At 39.3% G+C, this 18,721-nt stretch overlaps 1 protein-coding gene across 1 annotated transcript in view; it reads left to right on the forward strand.

Annotated features, from left to right (window-relative positions):
• Window positions 1-18,721, forward strand: part of dysf (dysferlin, limb girdle muscular dystrophy 2B (autosomal recessive)) — a 104,263-nt gene that overhangs the window by 61,593 nt on the left and 23,949 nt on the right. Inside the window, exons 42-45 of the mRNA XM_039610216.1 lie at window positions 8,389-8,487; window positions 17,320-17,448; window positions 17,701-17,856; window positions 18,038-18,129. Of these exons, the coding sequence (XP_039466150.1) occupies window positions 8,389-8,487; window positions 17,320-17,448; window positions 17,701-17,856; window positions 18,038-18,129 (476 nt within the window). The remainder of the gene's footprint in view (window positions 1-8,388; window positions 8,488-17,319; window positions 17,449-17,700; window positions 17,857-18,037; window positions 18,130-18,721) is intronic.

Raw genomic sequence — 18,721 nt, forward strand, 5'->3', positions numbered from 1 at the left:
TTGAAACTGATGTCGCTCTTATGTTGAACACTGCATTCAGCCAAATGTTTGGTCTCCCTCCTTATCATTTGGCTATGCACCACATGCACCATGAGACAAATATGTTACAACTCAAGATGTTAGTGAGGTTGCAGCTGTTGATAAAATTCATAAAATGGGCGTTGTTAGGAGTCCACAAGGAAACAGCTGCTGTAAAATGAAAATGGTTGTCCAAAAAAAAACCTCCCCAAGTTTACATTTAAATCCAAGTTACTGGATCTAACTCTATTCTATTAATTTGTTTCTCTAATGTATATCATCATTTGGCATTTTTCCACTGCAAGAACACTAAGGTGTTTGATCTTTTCTTAGAAAATTTAAGAAGGTCATTGCCACTGAGCAAAAACTTGTTGAAAAGATGTTTAATATGCTCTCAAAATACAATGCTGGAATTTGGTTTAAAAAAAAAACATCACATGTGAAATGCTGCTCTTTCAGGTCACTGAAAATATGTCTGGAAAAAGGTTTCTCTTTATGTCTGACACCTCAGATTCAAAACCTGAGGTTTTGTTTTTTGTTTTTTTGTTTTTTGCAGTGACATTCATTGCTTATTAGTGCACCAACAAACTATAGTAGCATGTGCCTGCAATAATGAGGCCTTTTCATTTGGAGTTCGCATGTTCCTCCATTACCTGCGTATTTCTCTGGGTACTCCAGGCTAGGTTCCTACTCACACAGGCTCAGTAACAGCCAGCAACCTCCAGCAAGCACTCACCAACCAGTCAGAGACTAGTTGCCAGGGGATTGCTGACAAGTCCTTATGCCTGTGGCCCAGTGGTTCTTATCTGGCCATAGGTGTGAATGTGAGCCCTCACTCCCAACCAGCTGTTTTTCAGCACTACTTATAAGCACCTACCTGCCTATTATACCCCCAAAACAGTGCTGAAAAGACCCTATAAATGGATGGGGTCCAAAACAGTCTGTGGGAAATTTTTGACATTTCTAAGTTTAGAAAAAAAAAAAAAAAAAAAATAGTAAAAAGGCAGTCAGAATCTAAAATTAATAAACAATAAACAATGTTTCAGGTGATGCCAGGTCACAGTGTGTGTAGACAGTAGCACAGTTTTAGTGTTGCTATCTATAGATGAAGTTTATTTGAAGTAAGACACTGTTGAATAACACTGAGTGCAGACAGATGAGGGTCGATCTGGAATTAGATAAAAGTGGGCCTTTTTTTCCCTGCTGCCAGGATGAAACGGGAGACTTCCTGCTTTGCTGGTCTCGTGTCAGAAAAATGCATCCTACTCGAGAAAGCCAGATTTTACAGAACGACACACCGAGCTGTGCGGTTACAGAGGAAATCTGATCCCACATTTGAACTTGGGGGGGGGGGGCTCCACTCCTTGTTACATTCTTCTATTTTATTTATCTAAGCCAGGTCAATTTGAAGACTAAGAATGACCCGGACCAGCCTGAGCACACAAACATACACATCCAGTAGTGCTCTTTCCTTTCCTGCTCGAATTTGGGGGGTGGGGATTTCTTCCTCTCCAAACAAAGATATTTGTTTTATTAAGGGTCAGATATTTAAAGCAGTCAAATTAAAGGCTCCGTTTCCTGTCTGGCCTTGGCCAAAGTCAACAGAGCTGCTTATAGATCCTCTATACCAAAACTCTCTGTGAGCTCTTACTAAAGACAGAGGAGGGATGGATGAATGAGAGGAGGGAGAAAGTGACTAAAAGAGAAACAGAGAGAATGAAAAGAGTCAGAAAAGTTTCAACTAAAGGAGCAAAAAGAGGCGGCTAATATCTCACGGCACCAGAGAAAGAAAGCATGCTCTCTCATGTGCCGTAAATCCTGGCATCCTTAATCTCTGGGTCGCAACCAAAAGAACGGGTCATGCGCGTATGTCTGATGATTACCAGATTACTGCAGCAGAGTGTGCGCTCAGCAGAGCCGCTTCCAAAGCAGATCAGTCAGATTTAGTTTCAGAGTTGGAAAACTTTAAGAAGATCGGCTGTCAGGAGCGTCATGGCTCCTCAAAGCTCGGAGGCTCCAGCCCCCCTTTCGTGATATCTGAGATCTAACGTCGCTCAGATGGAAAATGAACATTAGATGTCACGTCTCATCGGCAGAATGCGTGCACGATGACAGTATATATTGTGGATCAAACTGGCCTCTGTGTTTTCTCATTTCCATTAGGAAACTGGATTTCAAAAATCTGTCAGGTCACTATAATCTGGTTTTTGTGTCTGCTTTTTCTATTGGTGACGTGCTTTTACATGAATTCTGCTCCTTCTTTAAAAACTGTGATTGTACCTCTGCCATTAATTCTCATTAGAATTATTCCACTTTGTCTCCAGAAAGCAGTCAGTTTTGGTTAAAATCCTGCTCTGAAAATGTTGCAGTTTACCTCAACTTCCATCAATCCTTCCTGGCTGCTTTGGATCCAGAGAAACTAACTGACATGGCTTCGTGCCAGGCGACTTTGTGGCATTTTTGGGGGTTTGTGAAACACACATTTATGGCCCTATAATGACACTGTAACCAGAAACAAGATGTCAAAATAGCTTAGTAAATCATTATTGTTTTTCTTGTTCTGCTAATTTCAGCCACAGACTGATGTAAGCTGCTGTTCAACTCCAGAATCTGAGCGCTGCACATATTTGTTGCCCAGACCATCATCCAGATGTGTCCTTGCTTTTAAAGATGGCACTGGTGTACTTTTAAGTCCATCATTAGTCACAAGTTAGTGTTGAACTTTCAAATATCAGACAGACTTTCAAAAAGCTGCTGTGAAAAGCCTGATTCACCCAACATCTCGTTGACAGTAGAAGGGCATTATTTACTGTAGCTGGTGACCATAGCGGAAAATTTAGCAGCTAAAGATGCAGACACAGATGCTTCCCTCATTATAGAAAGCCTATCAGACTTGGCATCTGAGGCCAACAGTCAACATTTAGGTAGTCAGGGCATTAGGGCTAAGGCTCTCTATTCTTTTTTTAAGACTTGTTAACCTTTATTTAACAGGACAGTGGAGAGATACCAGGAAAGCCAGGAGAAAGATCAGGGGTAAGACGCACAGTTACTGGCCTCAGGGCAGATTCAAAGCCAGGCCTATATGTGTTACCTTCTCAACCCAGTGAGCTAAGTCAGTGTCCATGACTTCCTATTCTGTCAGTTAATGTTTGCTAGTCCTCCATATACGATTCCCAATTGTCTTTGGTGTTACATATAGCATGGACTGTTTACTAACAGCCACAGCCTGCTCAATCAGTCAGTAGAACTCAGATTACCGGAGGACTACAAATGCAAGAAAGTTTGTAATTTTCAAAACCTGTGTTGTTTTTTGAGGCTTCTGAGGTTCTTTTAAATTGGGGAGAATTTGAGTGCAAATTGTTTTCTGCATATCAGATTGACTTTTAGAGAAATGGGCTAGTCGGAGTTTAGAACAGCATATGAAAAAAGCTTTCAGGAACTGGACATGCTGTAGATTGAGTCAGCCCTGTGTAATATCAATCAATGATAGCAAAGAAGACATTTATTTATGTGCAAATGCCACAGATTTTTACTTGAGGTTTGCTGTTCTGCCTTGAAACCGCAGTGGAGCAAATGACAAATACATGCAAACAGTTGTGCCTAAGAAGCCAACATAGTTTTTCCACTTTCTTCACACTGACCAGTTTATTTTGGAGGTATGGAATGAGGTCAAAGAAAATTTGAGTTTTTGGCAGAATGGCTTGCTGCTTCAGAAAATTCTCCCCTGAGCAACCGATCTTTGGGTAGGAAAAGTTTTTGATTCGGGTGCTTTGAAGTCAGTGTTGCCGGACTGGTTGAGATGGACCATAGATTTTTGGCACAAAATTAGAGGACACTGCACTGCTTCCCGGGTATGCTGCACACCACCAAAGTGAGCCAACATATCCAACCAAGCAGCAACATCTATAGCTGAAAAACTAAGCTTAATTAGTCTGTGAAGGTCATCGTCTGTCATCGCTAAGTTATCAGCTACTCCAAGAAAACTGCTTTCATGAACTGTGCAAGTTCATCAAACACACATGTACTAGTTGTCCAAGAAATGTGTACTACAGTAAAGTTTTAGTTACTTACATTTGTGTTTCTCAGGACTAATTAGCATGTATTTGGTGCAATACGTTCTTGCTAACTGAGCTTGTTAGTGTTAGCAGATCCTTTAGACCTCCACCCTTGTGTCCAAATATGCTCAGTTCTGGCTCTAAAAGTAGCAGCCTTGTGGTGGCCAAAATGCTAACATTTAGGCAAACCAACCAATGATGTCATGGTGGCAAAGTCCATCTTTTATTCACAGTCTACGGTTCCACAGAGTAACCTCCACAGATGATTCACTGGGTGAATTGCAGCTTTTTGGGAGGCTCCTGATGTTGTCCATTATGTAAGGTCACAATTCATGCTGTTGGAACTTTGGCATGCTGGAACTTATCACAGATTATAATTCATCTAAAAACACTTTTCTTTTCTTGTTAGAGAGCAGCTTTCTCGTGATAAATGTGTATGTTTTTGACATTACAAGGCAACAAAAAGCTCCTGAACGCTCTGTCAGATTTGGCTCTTTATGTGTGTGAAATTTAAAGGCGGCCTCTTCCAGCCCCACCTGTGACCTCTGACTCCGTTGTGGATGGGGTTCCCCCACAAAAAAGCTTTTATGAAGCAGCTCGGCGCTCTTATGAACTCTTATGTAAATGCAGTCGCTCTGCTCATAGAGTTCTTGGCAGTGCCAGTCTGGTTTGGTTAGGCTGGCTTTCCCCGCAGGGCATAATGATAGGCTGCAAACCACACCAACACCCTGACCAGACCACTACAGGCTCTCTCTCTGTGTGTGTGTGTGTGTGTGTGTGTGTGTGTGTGTGTGTGTGTGTTCGATCTCCAGAGTGTATACTTAATACACAGTCTGGAACACTCCACCGGCGGCCTTAATCTGTCTGAATCAGGAGTCGTGGACTTGAGTGAACACACCCGGACACACACCCACCTACACACACACTTTCTGGCGCCCTGGTCATCAATGCTTGGCACCAGCAGCACACAGAGGGCACATAAACACACAGCAGACACTTCACGCCTCAGACACAGGGCACCGTGCATGTGTGTGTGTCATGTCCTAGTTAAACGCCACGTGCTGACCTTTTCCATGCCATGCTGCCACTTTGGAAAAATTAGGAATTCCATAGTCCCCCTACTTCTCCTTCGTGCATGTGTGTGTTTCTGTCTCAGAGTTTGTGGGAAGTAGGAGAAAGGGGATTCCACACAAACCCAGTGCCATAAGAGCACTTTTGTTCACATTTATGCCTTTACATACACACACACACACACACAAAGGAAAAAGTGGCGCATGCGTCACAAGTGTGTTTCTGGAGTGTTCCTCAGAGGGTTGAAGGTTGCAGGGCGGGGATGAAATGTGTGTTTTTGTATGTGTGTGAAGATACACACTGTAGGTTGATCTGTCCCCGCTGTATTCTCCATTTTTGTGGTCGCTGTTTCCTTGTTGCGTCAGGGCCAGCGGCTTGCCATCACACACACACACACACACAGTGAGATGGACAGACTTTTCGCTTCTGTGAGAAAATAATCAAAAATGAGCTTTTAAGGAGCTCTGCGGTCGGCGTTGCCAATGTGAGCAGACTTTTAGTAAATTTGATGGATGAGGCCGCTTCACGCTTGAGAAAATGGAAGTCTTGATAAAACACATGAAACAGGGTTTCTTTCAGAGATGTCACATATTTCCCCAAAAATCACATCGTATAAATCAAAATGAATCCAAACCTCAAAAAGCCATCAGTCAAGATTTCAAAAACAAAGATATATATTTTACCCTCCAAAACAGAACGACATTGTGAGCGCAGGATGACTCATAGCTGTAATAGTAAGGCTTTAACAGCCTTTGCTTTAATGCCAGCAGTCATTTTGTAATAGAGGGATTTATTTCTTCTTCTTCTGCTTTTTTTTGTATAATGGTGTATGTTTCATTTTGGATTGAAACCCCTAATGTGTTATGAGAATAAGTATTAAGAAATGTGTTGAAAAGCTCCTTAAAATGTGTTTAATCCCTCTACTTTAATGCGTGGTTACATTCTGTCAGCATTTGTGTGTCTGCACTGAGTGATCGTGCAGTCTACGATGAAATTTAATTTCTCTCTGACCTGTCTTTTGTTGTTAACGCTGACACTAGATGTTACAGTGGGTAAGTTTTGGAGCGCACCGACTTATAAAAAAGTATAGGATGCCATTCCAAGGGTGTGAGATGATGTAGTTTTGCCAAAACCACTGAAACCTTTCACACATTATGCACTACCAGTACATTATAATCCCCCAGCGTCAGATGCTGCTGTTCTTTTGGCATCTGTGCCATGATGCAACAGGTTATTGATGATTGTAAGGGCCTTTTGGTGTCACATTTAAATTGGTAGGCTTTTTTTTTTTTTTTTTAGCTGCAGGATTAATTTTGTCAGACCAAAACACAATCTTTTCCCAAACCCAACCGAGTAGCTTTTGTAAGCCAAACTAACAGCAAACAGCAAAAATTAAAATTAGGTGAAACAAAGCACGAAATACAACACTGTGATTTATTGCACTTAAAAAACTTTTAATGTGGACATTTTAAAAGGAAAACTATATACCCAACTGCACCCAAAACCCTTGTGCATCAAGATGGAGCTGCAGTATCTGACACCCATTTGGCGTGAAATTATGTTGGCAGTGCAGTATGTGTAAATGCATCTCATTTTGGTAACTTTTCCACTTGCATGCATTTGCCCCATCTGTTAACTCAGGGTGGAAAATTAATTTTCCCAACAGGCTACATGAGAAACTGGGACTGTTGTGGAGGGCCACACCAATAAGCTTAAAAATGTATATTAAGCAAAAGTGAGATCAGCTTAATATAGTTCATCAACTCAATTCTGCTTAGTATTAACTTTCTATCTTTATAAAGTGGGACTAATGTGGAGTGCCGCATCAATAGGATGAGCTCAATATTACTCAGTATTAATTTTATTTCTTTATAAACTTACTGTTGCGGTTCTTCACAACTGTCCCAGTTTCTCACCTCGTGTAGACCCAGGGACTGTTGTGGAGGACCACACCAATAAACTGAAGTCAGTTTTGCTCAATATTAATTTGACCTCTTTGTTATTGGTGCAGCCCTACGCAATAGTCCCGGTTTTAGGTGCAGATTGGCTCCAAAGAAGAAAGAAATACTTAGGAAACAATAAAATCAAAGCAATCAATGTTTTCCAGAGATTGACAAGTAATGAGTTTGGAGAAAACAAATTAAAAGACATTTTGCTTCTAACACTATAAAACTTAAATGCTGATTTTTATTTTTTTTTTTTAGATTATAGTTGGGTTTTTTTTTTTTTGTCAGAACTTTAAATGGCATTAAATTTAAGAAGGGTATGTTAAATTTCGGGTTGCACACAAATTACAAACTTGGATTCCTCTTAGTCTGACCTCTTTCATACTCTCTTAACGACATGAACTACACCAGCCAGTCTCTCAGTAGATAACGTCAGTCCAGCCTCAGTCAGTTTGTTGTGTTTTCGGGAAGGTAGATAACATTTTCACCCCATCTGGCCTCATCTGATCAGCATAAAACGCCCAGAAAAGACAATGAAAGCGCCAAGTATTTTTGTTCCTGAAGAATATTACTAGGTAATAGAGAGAAGTGGTGAAAAAGAGCTTGGAGCAAGGCAGCAGATTAATTCATTTCTTCATGAATAAATATACATTTTTGGACTCTTTTGGCATAACTCGGTTCTTCTTATGTCCATGTTGATTTTTGTCCACTTTGTGCCAGTTCCCATCCCAGTGTTGCCCGTTTCCATTGCCTCAGAACGCCCATATACCATGACCTTAATGCCATGGAGTCACCAGAGACAATTTTTACTTGTGTTGACGTGACTTGGCTAACTCGATGTTGCCATGCGATCATTGGAAAAATCATGAAAAGCGCTGCAGTGCTCTACAAAGTCAAATAGCAGTCACTGGAGGGCTTTGAACAGGTTTGAAAGGTCAAAGGTTCTTCTGAAGAAGTTCAGATATCAAACAAACACAGCCCATAAACGATGCAAAAATCACTTTCAGTAGCCACAGACAATTTGGTGGGATAGGAAATGACCTTTGAAGTATTTATTTATTTATTCTTAGTTTGACTCATAAGGTAAATGAAGCAGCAAGAAAGTAAAGCAAACATAAAGTCAAACCAACACAAATATTTTTTTAAATAATATTACGCAAGTCATAAGACTGCATACAGAGCAAACCTGAATGATTCAAAAGTATCATTTGGGTTTTACCGAACAACACAGCCTTATTTATATTCAGCACCTCCTATTCAACCTTCCAAACTCTGACATCTGATTGTGTGACCAACAGGGAGAAGAGATTATGGACTGGTGGAGTAAGTTCTATGCATCGACTGGAGAGAAAAACAAGTGTGCAACTTATCTGGAGGAAGGCTTTGACACTCTCAAGGTAAGGATGTGTGTTAAGTGCTTGTAGGAAATAAATGTTTTTTTAACTAAATGTATATATCTTTCAAATGAAGCTTGCAAATAATACATATAATGTAACAACTAGATACAAGATTCTTATTAAGTTTGTCTACTATGATGTGGGAATTCATGTATTCGAACATACAATCATCGGCTACATTATTTAGGCAGCTGTGGCTCAAGTGGTAAGTTAATGTAAAGCATTAATTGTATCCATCTTTTACTGGTCCAGGCCTTTACAGCAGCCCTACTTTTTCCATCTGGCCTGTGAGAAAATTAACTACCTGCCCCTTATTTAACCTCTTCACACCCAGGGGTGGATAATTCATTTTCCTAAAGGACTACAAGAGAAAATGGGACAGTTGTGGAAGGCTGCTTAATTAGTTAATGAATCTGAAATGGCATTAGATTATTCTGACTCACATTTGACAAAATGTAAAGCTTGACAGTTCCAGCTGTGTGGAGCATGAACCAACAGCAATAATCTAACAACTTGTAAGATAGCATTGGTTTAGTACTAAGTTTAGTTTAAATGGGGTTTGTGTTAGGAGGATGATGAGCGAAGTGCCTTGTCTTTGTTCCTAAAAGGTATATTAGCATAAGCAGCATATAACCTACCTGCAGAAACATGGGTTGCTCAACACATATCTGAAGTTATTTTGAAGCAAATGTCTGTAAATAAATTCGATGAGCCATTGGTCTGCAGAACTCTACCAAATCTGATAAAACATTGCACAAGGTTATGGTTTCACCTATGACTCAGTGTGCCAGCATGTTAAGTGTGTTTGGCTCATCCCACCGGAGCACTAAGCAAATCATGTTTTGGATACAGCTAAATCAGTAAAATTATAGTTGCACTTACCTGAATAATTTTTGTATACACCTGCTGTCACAGAGTTTAAACTTTTTTTGAACCTCTGCTTGGTCAATGCATCAGTGCAACAACACACCTGTAGCTTTTGCGCAGCTGTGGCTCAGTTGGTAGGTTAATGTAAAGGGTTAATGTGAAGTACAGGCCATTTATCACCTATGAAAAACTATGGAATACAACATTTTTCCATATGGGTAAGAGAGATGATCCAAATACAGGACACTGCAGACTGAATATGAAGCAACAGGCAAGCCTGTAATTCAAACTATCAAAGAAAACTAACCTTCAATGTTAAAAAGTAAAACAATAAATAAGTAAATAACAGGAGGTAACCAAAAGTCAAATACTAAAAAAAGAACCAAGGAACATGAAAAATTAAAAAATGTAATTGTTTCATTGTTTAATTGTCTTTGCGCTCTTGGGGCTGCTTTCATAAGTACATCATTTTATGCGACATGTGCATCTTGTAAAACTGCACTACGTACTATTACTATTTGGGGAAATAGGTAAATTCTTGTGATATCTATGCATTTCTGTAATAGTATGAAATTTATGAACACTCTCCCCATTTTTCCCTGTTAAGGCATATGTTAACTCACATTTCACAAAGTTTACTTATTGTATATTGTGTGTTTTCCTGGCCTTCATAAATAAAAGATTAATAGATGCTAAAGCTAATTATCAGCTTTGAGCTGAAAGATTTCCAGCTATTATTTGTGTAGTTTCAGACAAAAAATAAAGATCCTGTTCAATTACAAGTTTACCTATTTGATTTACATAGTATTTATTGTGTTTTTATTCTTTTTCATTAGTATTGTGAGTCACATAATAATTAGAAAACTGTTGTACATTGTTTTGTTTTTTTAATTTCTTCTGTTGACACTTTTGTCAAAAAAATAACCCTGACGTGCATTGTGGGAAGGGGGGGGGGGGGCAGTTTTATTCACTGGTAATCTGACTGTATCTTCCAAAATGCTTATTTAACATCTCCATCAATGTGCATGTACACTGTCACTACATAAATAGACTTTTGTTTATCTTTAGGGGAACCGTCTTTTGGCACTGGGAAAGTACCTCTTAATGAACCACCATTATACTTTAGACCCTTGATATTTACTTTGCACTTTGTGTCTTCCAGACATATACCGCGAACTTTAATGTAAATGCACAAAAGTGGACCTTTCTTCTTACAAAGCAACAAATTTATTAGATTGCCTAATTATATGTTTTTAAAAACAATATAACATCATTTGTTTGAAATCTGCCAAAACCTGATATTATTTATTAAGAAAATAACAATTCATGTTTTTATATCCAAATGTGAGCTAGCACACTAGACTTCTCTGAGAAGCTTAACATTCAACCACTAAAACTATTTTCTCTTCAGAAATGCAAGTAAATAACTGCACTTGGGTATTTTAATCAAAAAATATTGATGTGCATTATTAACAATATAATTTTGATGAAAGAGCATGTGTATACTGGTGGATTATTTACTATAGAAACTTTTTTAAATCTATTTATTTTAATTATCAGTACTGTTTAGGGCAGCTCTGTCATAAACATTACATTGGGTGGTGGTTTAATAAATTTGTTAGCCACTGTATATCAGCTCAACACAGTGGAAGCAAAGGAATATATCACAGAAAAAAAGAACATGTTGGAATTACATAATTTGTAATTACGTATTGCACACAGATGTTTTGCTTTGGCAGCAACTTGAACAATTGAATTAAATTAACACTTAACTTTAAAACATAAAGCAATTGTGTTAAATACACCTAAGATGCTTATATAAATCCAAGCGATGGCCAGTGTCCTTTTTCAGTGTATGCGTATGTAATTTTAATTTACCCAAAATAAACAGAACAATAAAATATTGCATCTTGAGATATGAAAGTGAAAGACTACACCATTTCTATCTGGGGACACTGGCTTTCCCAAATGTGCTTATAGTTAGCTTGGAGCTTAATTGATGTGTAATTCATGTAGCTTGGACTTGTATGGACAGAAATGGACTTTTACCATACCCTTATTTCTGAGAGTATAACAGAGTAAAGGTAACAGTAGCAGACAGAATAAAAAATTGAGAAAGTAATAAAAAAACGTGAAAAAGCCTTTAGCCTTTGTTCCTTGTTCTTAAAACCCGTTTATTGCCCTAAACTTCACCATTTAAATCATGTATCTGCCCTAATGCCAGTTCCCTCTGTCAGTCTGTCATTCCCCTCCTCCCCCTCTCTTCTCATGCTCCATCATCAAAAGTCTCGGCATCGTGACATTCTGTCCGTTTCCCTAACTTCTTCATCCATGACTCATCCATGTTGAATTTGCTTTGGGAGCACCACAGTGGGAGAGATTCAGGGAAAAGGCCATGCTCTGATGTTGGCGAGTCCGAAATGAGCCGTCGTCAATGTCTGTCTGTAGTCTGGTTCTTTAAGAGTCTGCCGCCATCCCAGGAGCAACCCTCGATCGCCCACGCTCTGTTCAACCCTTATCCCGTTTCTCTTGGCCCAAACGGCGACCTTTCCTTCCACCGGGATTCAAAGCACACGTCAGTCTTCTTGTCTGATTCCCAAACAAATGACTAATCATGTCAGAATGTGGCCTTTTTTTATTACTCTTTAATTAGAGCTCTAACCTCTCCCTTGAAAGCCCTTTCACATCGTCACAGCAATAACAACAGGTTTTCTGCATGTACCCTGACATACATGTTGTACAAAGTCAAAACTAAGGACTTAAAACATAAATATTAGTAATTAATAGGCTTTTAAATGTATTTATTAATCTTATTAAATCACACAGCAAATTGTGGAAGCATTAATGAACACATTTGGTCATGAATCTAATGAAAAAACATTTAAAAATAGGTTTTAACAACCAGAGATTTTCCACAAAAGCCACGCTATATATGCTGTAATGTAAAAGAATATTTCTTTGCCTCTTTCTTTATATTAAGCCATTAAAGTAGAGCTCAAACTAAATGGCACAATAGAGAACAATAACATCTTGCCCAACAGTCATTGACCCTTGAAAGACTCTTTCCATTTTTCTAGTGGTTGTATTTTTTTCAGTCAGGTGCCTATTAAATGGTTTCACCCTGGCCGATGGACAGACATCTAAGTCACCTCTGAGTTTTTGCGACATTTCAAAACTTTGCTCAAAATTCAGTTGACAGTTGGATGGAAACTAGTGAAATGACCAGTGAGCCACTGATTCCATCGTCACTTTGCCTCACTCTCACCCTTTCACCGACCAGCTCAGTGCCAACACCTCCTTTTGATTTACTCCCCCCCTCCTCTTTTCTCCCACCCCGTTTCCTTTATTTCTTTGACAAGTCCTTTACTGAGATCTGCTACTGTCACAGGGATATTAGCTGCTGTTTCCAACCTTTTTCAACCACTTTTTCTGATTTCCTCTGACCTTTCACTGTCTTTGGGTAGCAACTGTCAGCAGAGACACAGTTTCCAGCCCTTGCTCTGACCTCAGGAAAATTTGCTTACTTTTCTTCTCAGCCTTGGCTTTGTGCACCACTCATTTTGTCACCTTTCTGTTTCTGTTTCCATCTCCTCCCGCTGCTGCAAAAACTTTTTCGGTTACATCACCAATTTAGCACACTGGTGTGCCGCTCATATGAAGGTGGACAAGAAAATGACCTTCCAAAATGGCTAAATATTTGAGAACAAGGCAAAAGACAGACTTTGGTAAAAAAACAAACAAATCTAATATAAAATAATTTGTCTGGAAGAGTAATGCAATCCCCTAGAGAATAAGTAAATACCACAAAAATTTCCTTCATCAGAATGAATGAAAATGTTCACCGCATGTATTATTGTAGGGTCTTTACCTTACAATATAAAGCGCCTTGAGCCAGCTGTTGTTGTGATTTGGTACTATATAAAAAACATGGAATTGGATTGAACTTCAGTGTGGCCAGTTCCCCGCTATCACTATAAAAAAGTCAAAATTAAGAAAGACCATTTTTTTTTTCATTTTTTTAATATATCATCGTATTGTATGAGACTCCTCAGACCAGACAATGTCCTACCAATCATCTAGTGTCCAGTTATGACAATAGAAGTTTTTGTGAATTGTAGCTTCCGTTTCCTGTTCTTAGCTAACATAAGTGACACTCGGTATGGTCTTCTGCTACTGTAGCCAATCTTCTTGCGCATTAAGAGATACTATTTTGCAAATCTTAATTTGCAAAATAGAAAAAAAAAGAACAGGTGATTATATGTGTTACAGCTCAAAGCAGTCTAGCTTTTCTTCTCTGACCTCTGGTATCCATGAGGCATTTTCACCTCTAGAAGTGTCGCTCACTGCATATTTTTTCTTTTTCCTGACCACTCTCCATTTGGTCATCCTAGTAGATCAGCAGTTTCTGAAATACTCAGACCAGCCTGTCTGTCACCAATTACCATGTGACATTCAAAATCATTTAAATCAGATTCATTTTGATGATAATTTTGAAGTACAGCTAAATGCATGGGTTTGCTGTCAGACAAAGTGTACTTTGGCTTTGCCACTATGACGCTTCAGCTGCAACAGTGTTTGAATAAGAGCAAAAGTTTGAAAACACCAAAAAGTTCACATAAAACTTACTTTATATTATCGGGCTAAATACATGGTTTAAACATGATGCAGACAAAGGCTGTGTTAGATAGACATGATAGCAATATGCTCTGTCAACACGCAATGATTAGCACAAAGATAATGCTAGCTTACACGCTATGCTAATATCAAAGCTAATATTTCTCCATATGCTATTTTACAACTGTAATAATCTGTGTGCAGTTGCATGTATTTTGTGTTTCCTACCATTTTGTAAAATTTATTAGCTCCAGTTTCAGTTGTGATGGCAAAGCAACGCAGACATCTTTGCAGTAAACTTAAAAAGGCAGGAGGCATGGTACAGTCAAGACAGTGGTTAATGCTCTGGTCTGACACATGCAAACAAATGACACTAAAGGGTTATCATTGCATTTACATGTGACACCAAGTCCTAATCAAGCATCCAAACATGAGCAAGAGTAGAGTGAAGTATTTTGTGTTATTTCACTAAGTTCAGTTTTCTGTCCTCTACTTTTCTGACTCCACACTTTTGTCGCATCTGATTTTTATGCAGGACACGTGATACGTGGTTTATCTCCTTGTGTACAATGACCTTAGTTAATATACCTAAAGTTAATACAGGCTAATGCTAGTGCATAGCGTGTAACACTCTAAAAGTTAGCTAGCACTACAGTGATGTTAGCAATTTTAAAAAAAACTATTCATGATTTAAACAATTTGGTAAACCAAGTCATAAAACAGCTTTGACTGGTGAGATTCAGGAACAAGAGCTGTGATTGCCACTGTGGTTTCTAGTGGGTGCGCTGCATTTTTTTTTAACTTTCTTGTTGTCTTACATCAGCCTTTACCTCATCTCTTTTATTTTTCCGCTTTACCTTCTTTGTACTGTCCTTTTCAATCCACACAGTGATGTTCTCTCAAGCCTTGGGCTTACTCCTCTGCTTCCACACTCTCACCAGTCAACTCACATCTTTGCTTCTGCCCTGCAACAGACAGCAGAACTGGTTAGTTTTGCTTCTGTCACAAAGACACCGCTGTTACCACCCTTGTTATGACTTCGTCTGTCTCTTGGCGTCTCCTTTCCCACCGCCTTCCATCTCCCTTGGTATTGGGTGCATTTCCCAACTTGTCTTTCTCTTTTGAGAACAAGACCGCTATTTCTTAGTCAGAACCAATGGCTTTTTTGAGTCTCTGCTTTATGGTAGATGTCAGTAAAAGTTCAAATTGTTATTTTTAAAAGAAAGAAAAATAAAATACAAACTGTTAACTGGTGAATTTGAGAAGCTGACCTTTAACATTTTGATCGAGAAAGGTTTGCTATTTTCTGTCTTTCGTTTTCATGTAAGGTTAATTTAGCTAAACTTTATATCAAGCTGCTATCAAAAACACAAGTTTTTAGTACATTTTCTATAACTGATTGATTAAATCATGGTATGATTAAATCATGTCTGTTTAGTACCTGTGTGTATCCTATACATTATTAACTGTATATGCTTTGCCAGAGCCTTTTTCTCCACGCTCTGCCTTGCCCTTTTGGGTTTGGTGTTGAAGTACTGACATGAATCGCTGTTTCCAGACCTTTCATTCATTTACATCACCCCCGTCGTCGGTATGTTTCCACAGTTCCTGCCCCCATTCCTGCTTTTCCAACTCTTTCACCCCTCTCCTTTCACATTAACCGTACACCCTTCATTTCATCCAACACAACCCCCTTGTTTCTCCCCATTTCCTAACAATCCTCTTTCCTCCCCTTCCCAGTTTAATAACAAAGTAAATGGAAAGCATCTCATTGCTTTCACAACCTTTCTCCTCCCTCTTTCAGTTCATTTTGAAAAAGTGCTTGCAAGACCACTGTCTTAGTTTCTGCATAACTTAAAAAAAAATTGCAATAAAGAAACAACAGCCTTTTGTTTAACAACAATCTTACAATAATGAGATTTGAGAGTGCACATGTTCCCCCAGCAACAGGTTGTTATCAGGGGGTCACTGGCTGGTCTGTTGGACTGCGTAAGTGGAGATTTTAGTAAGCATTTCACCAGCAAATCCCATTAACATCCAACAGCCGCTCGCAACTGGTTGGGGAATATGTGTTTTTCCCTCACAGATGGTTGCCAGATGGTCACAGATCAGTCTCTGTGCCTGTGTGACTGGGGCTCATTTCGGTCTATCCTACTTTTTCATCATAATTGTTACAGATCCAAAATGGCAAACACAAAAGTGACTGGTGTCACAACCTGTAGCTGGTGACAAATATGAGATTTCAATTGGCTGCCTCTTTCACATACTAGATTGTGACTTTCCAGAACTTGATAAGCTGAAGAAAGTCAATGAATTTGACTGAGTTAGTGAATCTATTTGTGCTTTGGACCCATTGAATTCTCACATGTGTATCTAATGTGAAAAAAAAACTTGATAAACTTGATAATATCTTAAAAACCGAACATGAATTAGATGTAAATGCCACTGTTATTCTTATATATTGATGGGCTCTTTAGCTTTGCATGATTCACAGCTAAAAATAATCCTTGTGTATCTTTTACTGGGCCTCAATTCATCCATGTTTGGTTTCTCCCCCATTTTGACCAACTTTATTGTGATTGGCTGCCCCTCGTAAAAGGCTTGAACATCAGGTGGTCTCCTCTGTGGACACTTTGCGTTGCATGCATCTGCATGCATCCGAGGCAGTGGACTTCAGTGAAGTATAACAGGAATGATTACTCAGCCGTGGTGCCTCCAACTGCCTGTGTCCTTGTCTGCAACAGAGTATAATTGAGGCCTTGGGGATATCCCCTCTCTATGACATCATGCAGATCCAAGACTTGGAAAACCTCAGTCTGAAGGCTGAGCTTTTGGCTCATGGGGAGTACTTTTACATACTCTGACCTCATTATTTGAAATTTTAAACATGTTGATTGCGACAGATCCAAAAGCATTTTCTTTCTCATTCTCTGCATTTACATTCACAGCCCCTCTTCTTCTTTCTCTTTGTCTAGTCACCTTTGTCACTAATTTTCATTGGCTCTGATTTTTTCATGTTCACTTCTCTAAATAGTAAGCATATGACGTGACCTCCTCCTTCCATACCCCAAGCGTCTCTTCCTTTTATTCCTTTCTGAGTCTTCTGTAATTTAAAATGTGTCTTTGTGTCTTTCATTTTGTCATCTCCACATCTTGTTGCGCTGTGGACTTTCATCCATCTCTGCCCCTCTTTTACACACTCTTTTTTTTACTCCTACCTCCTTATTCTGCTTTTCCTCTTTCTCTTTTTTTGCCCCAAACGTATCTATTTGTAATTTGTGAGTCAGCTATTAAAATAGACCTGTTTTAGGGCTAAATAAACTCCTATCTCGCTCTGCTCTTCCTCCTCAGGTGTATGACCGGGAGCTGGAGAAGGTCGAGGATTTTAAAGGACTCTCTGATTTCTGCCAAACATTCAAACTGTACAGAGGAAAGACTCAAGATGAAGGAGAAGATCCTTCAGTGGTTGGAGAGTTCAAGGTAAATGCAAAGTTTAAAAGTTGTTCGGTCGAGTCTCGCTACTTGTCATTTTCTTCTAGTCGCCACATTGCAAGTTGTTGCAGTCTGATGTGAAGTTACGTATCACGAACATATCACATGCTAAATTATGCTCAGAGCTTATCTTGAGTCATTCATCTTTGTCGGTACTTATGAATTTAAAAGCTTCCTTTACCCCGCTTGACATCTACTTCTTTAACTCACAATCCCCCACCCCTCTCCCTTATGAACCAGGGCATGTTTAAGATCTACCCACTGCCGGATGACCCCGGTGCCCCTGTTCCCCCAAGGCAGTTCAGAAAGCTGCCTCCCAACGGCATCGAGGAGTGCTTGGTCCGAGTCTACATCATCCAGGCTCATGGACTCCAGCCCAAAGACCCCAACGGGAAGGTATAAGGGGATAACGGGAGAGAAATGTAGAAGAGGATGGCTAGAAAATGTAACCAGAATTAGGTACTCATGGTTAGGATACTCATTAATGGTTAAGGAAAGGATTTGTACCAAGGAGGGTATAAATGATACCAAGTAAATGGAAGATCACATGAGTTAACAGAAAGCTTGTTGTTTTCAGTGTGACCCGTATGTGAAGATCACGCTGGGGAAAAAGTCTGTCAACGATCATGAAAACTACATCCCCTGCACACTGGACCCAGTCTTTGGAAAGTACGTACACTAATGCCCCTTTGCTCTGTCCCTCTCTCCCCCCTCTGTCTGTCTATCTGTGCTTAAAACCAAAACTCTGGACTTCCCCGATCTTGCCGACTCGGAGGCGATCCACAGACTTTCAGAAAGTCTGGTCTGGAGGTCTTAAACTTCACTCCTCTAACCTCTGTTATTCCATGTAAACCAGCACACTCCTGCACATATTTCATATCACTTTACATTTTCAGTGCCAGAAACCACAATGGTTCACAGGGAGCTGAATACCTATCCATGTATTCGTGTTAACTGATTAATTGTTTTATATCAAACATCTTAATATCAATAAAATTTAAAAAATAAAAATACAGAACAGAAAATTTACCATGAGAAACTGTATTTACTACACAATTTACACAAAAAGGGGTAGGATGAAGTGTACACATGTTGCACTGTTGTCACATATCATGTATAAAGGTCCCAATCTGTCCCCAAGTTAAGAGGATGTGTAATCAGCCTGTATCTAACTGTGGCACAATTCTTTGTGTATGTGTAGAGGGATGAAGGTTGTATGTCCCGGATAATTCCTAGTTTGGACAAAAATAATAATAATTGA

Source organism: Oreochromis aureus, linkage group 3 (genome assembly GCF_013358895.1).
Source record: "Oreochromis aureus strain Israel breed Guangdong linkage group 3, ZZ_aureus, whole genome shotgun sequence".
NCBI classification, from domain to species: domain Eukaryota; kingdom Metazoa; phylum Chordata; class Actinopteri; order Cichliformes; family Cichlidae; genus Oreochromis; species Oreochromis aureus.